Here is an 11,239-nt window from a genome sequence, read left to right as displayed (position 1 = left end):
TAAATATAACTGATTATGAGGAAAAAACTAAACATGGTTACTAAGACGCGCACATATATATATATATATATATACAATATAATAATATCAGAATCAATCAGAATTAATATCATATCATATAATAATACAGTAAAGACTCTTCTCATAATACTGACAGGTAAAAATTAACTCAAGGTAAATGTCAAAATCTGAATTAAATATAAATAAAATGGCAAAAATAATACAATCAGCAAAAGGGTATTGCGCACACACACACACACACACACACACACACACACACATTTGCCATAATATAAGATATATAATAAAAATAAATCAATATGAGATTATAAATATACACACCCCAAATAAGTGAATTAAATATTAAAGAAATACCAGAATGAAATAACAGATGTTCAGTATATATTAAATATTATTATATATAGAATATGAAATTATTATATATTGATAGTAAACAGAATATAACTAAAATAAATATCTAAATAACTATTTAAACAGATTCCAAACAAGCAAGAATAAATTCATATTCTCATCATATAATAATAAATGCATAAGAAAAAGGAGCAGAAACCAAAAGATTATGTTCAATATTAGAAACAAAGGTGAACATAAATAATTAAACCGCAATTAAATACTTAATTTAATCTTTAAATTGTTGTGCTATCATTATTTTTATTTAAAACACACTTTTTTTTTTCAAGTTTTTAGAAAATAATTTGAATATCTCAGAAACGCGTTCGTTTCACAAAACCGTCCAATCAGTTTTCTCCCCATGCATCAATCCTAGCCAATCCTGGAGAAGGAGGCGGGGTTTGTCAGAATGCGGGTGAGAGATGAAATAAAGCTGCTTAATGAAGCTGTACGTGTACTTCCGGTTTTTTTGGGTCAGGGCAAGGATGTTGTATGGACACTTCCGGGTTAGGTGGGGTGGGGTTCCGTTATTCCATTACGTCAGCGCGTCGGCCATATTGAAAAGGTCTAATTTGTGATATGATGCAGTTGTGAATCGAGACATTTCAGGTTTTAATTCGGATTGAAGTGAACAGATTTAAACAGAAAGTGCTTCTTCACAAACACCACACACTCCTGTATCTTCTCAATGTGGTGTGAATGTAAATAAACCCACGCTGCTGTTTTATCGTTAAAATCTGCTGGAAACTGACAGTGAAGCGAGCGATCCGAAAAGCACTGAGCTGCCAGATGTGAAGCGCTGATGTTATTTTCATCACCACAACACCAATTATTATAAATAACCACATCCCAAAAGAATTCAGATTCGAGACAGTGGCGTTTTATTTCACATCACGGATCAGCGAGAAATGACGAGGCTGTAATTACGGAGTAAAAATAACTTTATAATAAGGGTCACATGGGAGACCAGAGCAAACATGGCAGAGGTGAACGCTCACTAAACTCGGCTGAACATTCCAACCCGACTACATCAACGCTGACATGAGAATACACCATCATGATATCTGCTCTGATGATCCATCTCCAGTGAGGAACATGTGAAGTACAAACCGCATACTACCACGTTTCACTCTGTTCTTTCTTACTTTCTATGATTTTTTTATTCATTTAAATACCATTTCATCATTACAACAAGCACATAAAACATGACAAAACAGAGCATGTAAGAAACAAAAGAAGAATAAACTAGTAAACTGCTGTATCTAACACTAGTCCTACTGGTCTACTGTCTCACATTTACTACGTCTCCAATTTAGCATCTTCTTCTTTTTAATTGGTTTCTGTTCATTAATATTTATAAACTGACTCTTTGATCAGGCAGATGGAAACACTGACGCTAATCAGAACAAGATCACAGTAATGAACTGGAGAAATGGTTTGTTGGTGTGAAGGATTAGAAAAAGCCGCTGAAGAAGGTTGGGTGGCTACATGGCTACCTGATGTTCTGAGTGGTAATTAATTAATTAATTAATCTGTAATTGGGAATCTGATTCCATGTACAGTGTTTAAGATGTTGGAATTCTGAACAGAAGGATGTGAGTTAAAATCCCAACAAGCAAAACCCATAACCCTCAACTGCTTAGTTATAAATGGGATTGTATAAGGACTGCTCTGGAAAAAGCCTTCAAGGTTCATGGAAGTATCTTAACTTCTCCTTTTACACCCTTCACTATAACATAACATAATCTCCATCCTGCTGAAGAGGCAGAGAGAGGAGGGTCTCCATGGATTGCTTCAATGCAAATCAAGTCCAGTCTCAGTGTGGAGCGTGGAGAATAATAAAGCTACCTTTGCTAGCAGAAGGAGATCGCTGAAACCTAAAAGCTGTAGAAATGTTGTTACCATGGCCGTTGGAAGAAAATTAACTTGTAGCCCTTAATATGTATAAACCTGGGACATGAAAAACTGGTTTTAACCTCCAACTCATCCTGTACTTTTACCTCTAAAGTATGGGGCAGCAAGCTACCTGATCTGATGGGCTCTTAACTGGGGCTTGTTGGAGTTCCCATTCACGTGGTAGTTAAAATGGATAGAATTGGTGTACCAGGGAGAAGATCAGGGAGAAGACCCAGAAAGTGAACGACCCACCCACTGTAACTCGGCAAATTTTGGTGATCACCTGCACTTTCACTACTGGACAAAGTTGATAATAGCTGAAGGAGACCAAGCTGCAGGTTGGTAGATAAACTGCTGATTTACTTCCAGGATAACATGCACAGCCATGCAATAGCATGGGAAGGATGATTAGATGATCTAGACCATGTACCTTGGAGATGTGAGATGCCAGTGATCCCAACTAATTACAACATTTTGGAAGGTGACCAAGAAGTCCTCCTCTCATCTGTGCTATTTAAAATCCATAAAGTGCCTTCAGCCTCCACAACCTTCCAAGGTGTTATTATGGAGCCAGAGGCACTGAGGGCAGGTGAGAAATCAGCCAGCTAAAATTACAGTCTGGTGATGACCTCATGGCCCTTAAATGGACTGGATGGACTTAAAAAGGGGGACTGGAAACATGTCCTTAAACCACACCCAAGATGGTGTCCAGCAATGTGTTCCACAAGGATTCTAGCAATCCATGAACTATGTGCCCCATCATCCACACCAAACATCTGACCCACGGCTGGAAGCAGAATCCGAAAGGAAATGTCACCTTTGGCTAGGAGTAATTTGTGGGATCTGCGGTATTAATATGTAGAACCTCAGGAATGCTAATGGAGTGTAAGAACGTTTCCTGAACCAGAAACCCAATAACAAGTTATTAATTTAAATGATTTCTTCACCAGCTTCAGTTGATCAGATGTAAAATATATTTCTATTGAAGGTGTAAAGTGTCATATCTCCTTCAGGTGGGGAACGTGTTATTTGTTTGGTAATGTTTATGAACGCTTGTGTTCCTGATCGTATCTCTTTCTTTTAGACGTGAAAATAAATAAAAAAGTAAAAGTAAGACGTTTTTGTTGTTGTTTTTTTTAAATGACATAAACGATAAGATTAATTGTAAACAGGAAATTGTGGGACGTTGCCTACATCTGGCTTCATGCTCTCATGTACATGCAGGACAGAGACAATGTCTGAGAGCTTCTACAGTCTCTTTTGACAGGAGTGGATGGTGCAGGCCTTCTCCAGTTCTGAAGGAACAAAGGAACAGTAAAGAGTGACGGATTAATCATCAGTTCCATTTACTGTTAAAGGGACATTTTTCTGAAACACTAACTGTAGATTAATGTGAGAAGACGGTGTTTTTAAAAGACAGTATATTATGTCCAGACAAGCAAAAGTCCAGGCGCCGTATCGCATTAATCCACGTGAAGCGTTTTAGAACATCTAATAAAGAGGTATTTGTTTGGCGTTCGTACCCGTGGTGCTGCTCGCACACTCGCGCAGGGAGTCCATCGTTGATATGTATTCTTTCCCCAACACGTCCTTGTAGGTTTTTCCTGGTAGAACTTCTTGGAGACATTTAGTGGAGTCCTTGAAGAGTAAATTTTGACTGCCCTCAGACTTGAACATGTTAAACACGTCTCCAGAGCTGGAATGACCAAACATGGCCTGCAACACAGAAACTCAGTGAGTAAGTGAGTTACACCTGTGGATTAACTGTCAATGCTTTTTCTTTCATTCACCTGCTGCTGTTTGAGGAACGACACCACGTCATCACGTTTCTCCGGATGAGTGACGACAGCGTGAGCTGGAACTTTGGCTAAATGACACTTCTCATAGTTTGTGATTTCAGCAGAGCCACCAGGACAAATGAGTTTAAAGTCTGTGGATTTGTAGGTTTTAGCCCACGCTGGTCCACTGCCTGGAGACAGACGTGGAATTCATTACCAATACGAAGCTGAGAAATATTACTGCTCTAGTTTTGTGTCATTCTACAATAATAAATGGATAAAACATATAGTTTTTATTACAGTCCATGCAGGAACATGTAACGTGGAGAACAGTGCTATCTGTCCATCTGTCAGAAAGCACAGCATGCAGAAGATGCCCTGATTGTCTGTGGCTTCATGAGAATTGCATCTGAAATGTTCTCTCCAGGTTAAAATGTTTCTGTCACACCATTTAGGAGACCAATATGCCATTCTGAGAGATATGAAGCACTCAAGGAAAATAATCCATATTAGGGTTTTAACTCTGAACTCTAACTGTTTTTAGTTGTAATTTTAGATGTTTTTTATTTATTTCAATTTATTTAAGTTCTAACTCACCATCTGTGTTTTCAGCTACAGTGCTGTGCTTTATGAAGGCCACTTCACCGACACCTTCAGCCAAACACCTGTGAGACACCAAACACTCAAACTCCATTTCAGCAGTAATGTCACTTAATCAACCTTTAAGACCTTTAATAAAAACCTATAATCAAATATTTCTTGTTCCAGACTAGGGGTCCCCAAACTACGGCCCCTGGGCTGAATACGGCCCCACACGTGGAACGACCCTCGGAACAACACCAGAAACATATTTTGAAAAATGTTATTGTAAATATATGTTTTTCTCGTATCATATCTGTATTTGGTAATAAAGTTTGGGTTTCAAATTAAATTGTCCCCTAGTTATTAATAAATTAAAAATCCATACAGATAAAAATCCATTCCATTTCTGCGTCTTCCGGTCTGCTGTCATTACGAGAGCGACCCCTACAGGCGAATCACAGACTCCACATGCTGTTTGTTTTTACACCAGTGAGACTGCGCGCTGCACGGAGAGCGCTATATTATATTTATTATTTATAATGTATTAATTTTATTTGTACATTGATTTATTAATATTTATTTCATTTAGCACATTCTTATTATTCAGTACTGGTTTTTTTTTCATTCTTATGTTCAGTACTATTTTACATTTGTTTTTATCCAGTATCCATTTTAAATCGGTTGATTAATCGGTACGATCCAGAAAAAAGTTTGGGGACCCCTGGTCTAGAGGACTGCTGGAGAGTTATTTGTCTCTGGGTTCCTGTGATTATCCACTAGGATTATTATTATTCCCATAAAGGATCTAGATACCTAGTTTTCACTTCTAGAGTTTAATAGATGTAACCTTTTTGACATAACAAGGAACTTCATTCCTGATGTGAAAAATCCATTTATTTTTGCTCTTTGAAGGACCTTGTCCCTTGCTTGGTCTTCTCAGATTGATTTAGCATGAGTCAGTTCTGTCTTCAGACTACCTTTAAACAATAACTGATAGATGTGGTGGTGTTTCCAATCATTCCCATGTAGATTGATGTCAGTGGTACCTGAAGGCTCCAGCGTAGCCGTAATAGCGCTCTGCAGTGCTGGCTTTGCATTTTTCTACAATCCCCCTGATCCCTTCAGCACCCTTACACAGTTTACACAGATTTGATTCTGGATCTGCACCTGGCACGCAGCTTTCACTGAAGTACTTCGCTATAAAAGAAAAAAGATAATGAATAAGCATGTGAAGCTTCAGACTCGTGTGGAGAGGTTCACCACCAAACCCAGAGCTGACTCACAGAAATCACACTCTTTGGTGTCCTCATGAAGGAGACCCATGGGAATGTTCCAGCCTGCTGTACGTCCCAAACCCGTATGACACGACTTCCTGCCAATCAGTGTTCCCCAGGTCACGCTGGAGTTCTTGCGCACTACAGCTACAGCATAATAGGACGAAGTATCTGCTGAAGGGAGCAAAAGATATCAGTCAACATCTTACACAAAGGCATGCATTTTACAAGTGTGGAGAGCATTATACCAGGCCAGAATTTAAACCTCCTCCATGGTTACCTGGTTGGAGTCTATAGGCTTAGTGGAGAACATGAACCAGGAAGTGCAGGTATGTTGGAGACACACGAGGGAGACATTACTGTGAGAGGCCCTGTATCTCTAGTATCTGCTAGACTGGGAAGTGAATGTAGCAGAGAAACAGATGATGGACACCCTGATCAAGGTTACTTTTAACCCTGAGATCTTCCAACTCCATGCCCTCATTCCACTTGTCAGTGTTCCTGCATCTCAAAACATCAGCAACAAGAACTCTCCCTCATCTTTGCACTTAGTGGTTTCTGTTGATAATTTTTTTTATTTGACAGATTAAAGATAAATGCTCATCTGCCTCTTTATGGATCATTGAGAAATCTGGTTCCTGCCCCATTAAACTTCCAAAGTAGTTTTATTTCACCCAATATATCAATAGGTACTCCAACACGCCCTAGCTAAGGGTCCATTGGGGCAGGTATCTTGCTGCCCCGCACTCAGGAGAGGTGAAAGTACAGGATGAATTAACAGGGTTGCCAAATTGGGTTAGTTTAGGTTGTTACTATGATGTCGCCTACTTATACTGGGTAACTCTAAACCAGGGGTCCTCTAACTAAGGCCCCCACCCACAGAGTTGTTCAGACGACCCTCTGAACAATGCCAGAGACATATTATGAAAATGTAATCGCAAATATGTGTTTTTCTCGTATCATATCTGTATTATGAGAGCGACCTCTAGAGGCGAATCACTGACACCACGTGCTGCTTGTTTTTACACGAGACTGCGCGCTGCACGAAGAGCGCTATATTATTATTTATTATTTATATTTTTATATTTATTAATGTACAGATTCAGACTTTAGAACATTTTCATGATTTGGTAACCACTGTTCCACCACATCCCCCATATATAATCCAGCACGTCCAGGATATTGAGAAGAAAATGAATTTCACCTACCAGATTCAACACTGCACATTGCTGTTGAGGAAAAAAACACAATCGAAAGCTGAAAATGTTGTTATTTTAAAAACATAATGATTATTCTTTGTAATTCAGTAGCATGATTCCTGAAGATGTCAGAACACAATGCTCACAATCTTCTCTGTACTCTTCCACCATGGCCACCACCAGACCACACTTTCCTGCAGAATACACCTGTCCTCCATCCACTGCCATGGCGTCGGCTTCTTTACGCTGCATTCACGCAGAACGTTTCAGCGTCAGCTTCACGTAGATGTGAGACAAAACCAGATACGACATGCTGCTATCTCACATTACCATGATCCTGCTGATGCAGTCATCCACTGTGTTGCCGTCCTGGCATTCGATCCTGATGTTCCTCTCATCGTCCACGCTCATGAAGGTCCACATGTCGCATTTATTTTTCTCAGCGTGACCCACGGTGCACCAGGTGATCTCAGTAGATTTGCTGCTCGTGCTGAAACCTGTGGAGCAGATATTCAGATGGTCATGTGATTTAGTGTGGATTTATTTTTATTACAGATTCTAATAAACAAGAACACAACGCGTGATACTGATCTTCTGGGTTAGCAGATCTTGGTAGCGGTTTCCAGGCCAAACATGCTTGAAGGCTACACTATCTGGACAAAAGTATTGGAACACCAGGGATTTCCTGCCAGATGCGGCTCGTTGTTGATCAGACCCCAGACACAAAGCAGGAGGCACACAATTGTGCAGGACGTCTCTGGATGCAGGAGCATGAAATTTTCCCTTCACTTCACAACTAAGAGACCCAAAACTGTTTTCAGCATGTTCCTGTACACAAATCCAGCTCCATGAAGATCTGCTTTCCATGGGTTGGAAGTGTGTGGAAGATCTCCTGCTATAGAGCTCCAGCTCTATTGAGCATAAAAGACTGCACCCCAGACCTCCTCACCTTCTCACCTACATCAGTACCTGACTTTACTAACACACTTGTAGCTGAATGAATCTCCACAAGATCTAGTGGAACATCTTCCCAGAAGAGTGGAGCTCATTATAACAGCAATGGAGACTAAATGTGGAATGAGATGTTCCAAAAGAAGCACAAAGCAAACTTATGGTCATATAGTGAATCTATTTTATTATTTTATTATCAGCGAATCCAAACTGTAGACATGTTACATGTGAAATTCAACCGCAGAATGAATGAAAAGTTCGACTGTAGCAGCAGCTGTTAGTGTGTTTGTGTGTTTGTGTGTTTGTGTGTTTGTGTGTTTGTGTGTTAGTGTGTTAGTGTGTTTGTGTGTTAGTGTGTTTGTGTGTTTGTGTGTTTGTGTGTTAGTGTGTTTGTTTGTTTTGTGTTTGTGTGTCTGTGTGTTAGTGTGTTAGTGTGTTTGTGTGTTTTGTGTTAGTGTGTTAGTGTGTTTGTGTGTTAGTGTGTTTGTGTGTTTGTGTGTTTGTGTGTTAGTGTGTTTGTGTGTTATTGTGTTTGTGTGTTAGTGTGTTTGTGTGTTATTGTGTTTGTGTGTTATTGTGTTTGTGTGTTACCTTTTGTAAGTGCGTGGCTTGTAGCTACATAGTTTTCTCCCAGGTACAGGAAGGAGTCCGTGCTCTCCGGCAGCTTCAGCAGTCCTTTAGTGGAGTCTTTAAACATGAGGTTCTTCGCTGAGAAGCCGTCAGAAGAGAAGAGACCTTTATCCTGAGAAACAGATCCATCAGAAGTTTATTCTCTGCGTACTGAAGACTTTATTCTTTATAATAAACACATTATCACACTACAGTGTTTCCCAAAACACACTTCACCCATTAAATCTCAGCTTTCAGTGAAGTCTTGATTCTAATCGATGAAATCTGTGATCTAGAAACCCACGTGAGATTCTCTAGACTCATCCATACGACACCTCGTTCTGCTTTTTAATCAGAGATTTACTCGTTCACACATTTAGAGGCTGAAGGTGTTCAAAACTCATTAAAATGATTCGTTATGTAAAAAAAAAGGCACATTATAAAAGTCAGATAAAGAATTTAAAAAAAGAGTGCGTTTTGAAAATAAGAACAAAAAGAGGTCATTTTTATAAAACAAAATCAATTTAATACATTTAAAAAATAGACACAAAAAATAATTCATTTAAAAAATATAATATAAAAAATTATTTCAATAAGATAAAGAGCAATAAAACAAATAGTAAAGAAAATAAACATTAAAATTAATTTAAAAAAATGTAATGAAAAAGAGCCACTGTTAAAAATAAGTATATATGAAGTGTCTTAACACTAAAACATAACACAAACGTTTATTTCCACTTCAACATAAATCATTTGTTTGTTTGTTTGATCTTTTTAAAAGCCTTTGATCTTAATGATCAGGTGTATCAGTGTAAACTATATAAAGTAGATGTCAGACGTCTGCAGCTGTTGCAGGTGTGTAATAATAATAAAGTGCACTTACGTCACTGATGCCGTCACATACCTTGAGTTTATCGAGAACGTTGAAGATGCGCTTGGCCAGTTCTTTGTCTTTGCGGCTGACCACAGCGTCGGCGGGAACCTGAGCCAGATTGCAGCTTTTAAACTCGTCCACGCTTTTCCGAGAGCCGTCTTTACACAGCAGCTCGTAGTGGGACTGATCACCAGCTACACAGATTCAATCATGAAAACATCAGCAGGTTCCTCGTCAGGTTTCTCCTCAGGCACACACAATCTCAATACAAACAGCTGTGAAATGCGAGTGAAGCTGACTTGATCTTATGAAATTATCTGATCATGTCTCAGCATCTTACCGAGCACTGTGAAGTGGTTCACGAAGGCCACATCTCCAGCTCCGTCCTTTAGACACCTGCAGGAACAGGAACAGGAGAAGGAACAGCAGGGTTTTTGTCCATAAATGTCAGGAAAAATACATTCATCAAAAACAATTCAACTGAGGAATCCACAATTTTGCCGTTTTTGTTTCAATATAACATGGACACCCGTTCCAGACCTTCTCCATCTGAGCCGAGGTGAAACTGTGATACAGAAGTTTTGTGGACTATGAGATTTTGTGTTTTTGTTTAGTCTCCACCTGCTCTTATAATGAGCTCCACTCTCCTGGGAAGATGTTTAACTAGATTTTTGGAGATTCTGTGGAGATTCTTTCATCCACAATGGTGTTAGTAAAGTGATGTAGGTGAGGTGAGGAGGCCTGGAGATCCACCAGAAACAACACACACACTGTTTTTACATGTTTATACGTTATTTCTTTTCTCGCTGTAACGTCCTGTTTTTGTGTTCGCAACGTCGGAACCTCTGATGATGTTCTTACTGGAAAGCTCCATCATGACCATAATACGGTTCCTTGTGAGAGCGTGAGCAGTCGCCTTTACACAGCTCACACAGTCTCAAGCTGCTGATGGCACCAGGAACGCAACTGGCCGGGAAGAACTCCTTCACCGCTGCAACAAAATGAGAAAAAGAAAGAAAGAAAGAAAGAAAGAAAGAAAGAAAGAAAGAAAGAAAGAAAGAAAGAAAGAAAGAAAGAAAGAAGAAAGATGAATGTTGGATAAAAAAATCATCTGGAATTCTGGGAAAATGAAAAAAACCTCTCACCTTCTTCTACTGGTTTGTCCTCAATGCCGGCCCATTTAATGTGTCCAGTTAAGACCAAAGTGCCGATGGGGACGTTCCAGCCTGCTGTTTGACCCAAACCCGTGTGACACGTCTTCTTCCCCCGGAGCTCGTTAAAGCCAAAACCAGTTCCTTTCTTGGCTACGGCCACAGCGTAGTAACACGTTTCTTCATCTGAGACACGTTTAGACATTTAGTTTCATTATTTCTCACACACACGTCATATCATTCATTTAAAAGTGCATCACTAATAAAAAGCCGTACCCGTGCCGTAATGCTCGGCGATGATGGGGTGAAGGTTGTAGGGCGAGAGACCGGCTGTGTAGATATCTCCTCCATCCAGCGTGACGGCATCTGCTTCACCTTTCTAATCAAAGACATTCACAGGATTCAGGAAACACAATTCCAGGAAATTCTGTCGAATCTGTGTTTCCGTTTCCTTTCTCCAATCAGTGATGTTTCTCTGCATGTTCTTCTCATGCAGCTCTTATCACAAACCCAG

At 39.6% G+C, this 11,239-nt stretch overlaps 1 protein-coding gene across 2 annotated transcripts in view; it reads right to left on the bottom strand.

The window, feature by feature from the left end:
* Positions 1-1,278: 1,278 nt before the first annotated feature.
* LOC124402972 (serotransferrin-1-like) overlaps positions 1,279-11,239 on the bottom strand; it is a 10,917-nt gene continuing 956 nt past the window's right edge. Inside the window, exons 3-17 of one of the 2 annotated variants that reach the window (XM_046876461.1) lie at positions 11,002-11,104; positions 10,720-10,911; positions 10,436-10,565; positions 9,915-9,970; positions 9,605-9,768; positions 8,683-8,833; positions 7,471-7,637; positions 7,287-7,386; positions 7,150-7,170; positions 5,951-6,115; positions 5,714-5,864; positions 4,683-4,750; positions 4,098-4,276; positions 3,831-4,023; positions 1,279-3,602 (exon numbers count right to left, since the gene is read on the bottom strand). In XM_046876461.1, coding sequence (XP_046732417.1) covers positions 3,556-3,602; positions 3,831-4,023; positions 4,098-4,276; positions 4,683-4,750; positions 5,714-5,864; positions 5,951-6,115; positions 7,150-7,170; positions 7,287-7,386; positions 7,471-7,637; positions 8,683-8,833; positions 9,605-9,768; positions 9,915-9,970; positions 10,436-10,565; positions 10,720-10,911; positions 11,002-11,104 — 1,887 coding nt within the window. In that variant the 3' untranslated portion in view covers positions 1,279-3,555. The remainder of the gene's footprint in view (positions 3,603-3,830; positions 4,024-4,097; positions 4,277-4,682; positions 4,751-5,713; positions 5,865-5,950; positions 6,116-7,149; positions 7,171-7,286; positions 7,387-7,470; positions 7,638-8,682; positions 8,834-9,604; positions 9,769-9,914; positions 9,971-10,435; positions 10,566-10,719; positions 10,912-11,001; positions 11,105-11,239) is intronic. The other variant, XM_046876462.1, reaches the window with a different exon arrangement.

Source organism: Silurus meridionalis, chromosome 20 (genome assembly GCF_014805685.1).
Source record: "Silurus meridionalis isolate SWU-2019-XX chromosome 20, ASM1480568v1, whole genome shotgun sequence".
NCBI classification, from domain to species: Eukaryota; Metazoa; Chordata; class Actinopteri; order Siluriformes; family Siluridae; genus Silurus; species Silurus meridionalis.
The sequence above is the reverse complement of the archived record's forward strand: the minus strand, read 5'-3'. Positions and strand labels throughout refer to the sequence as shown.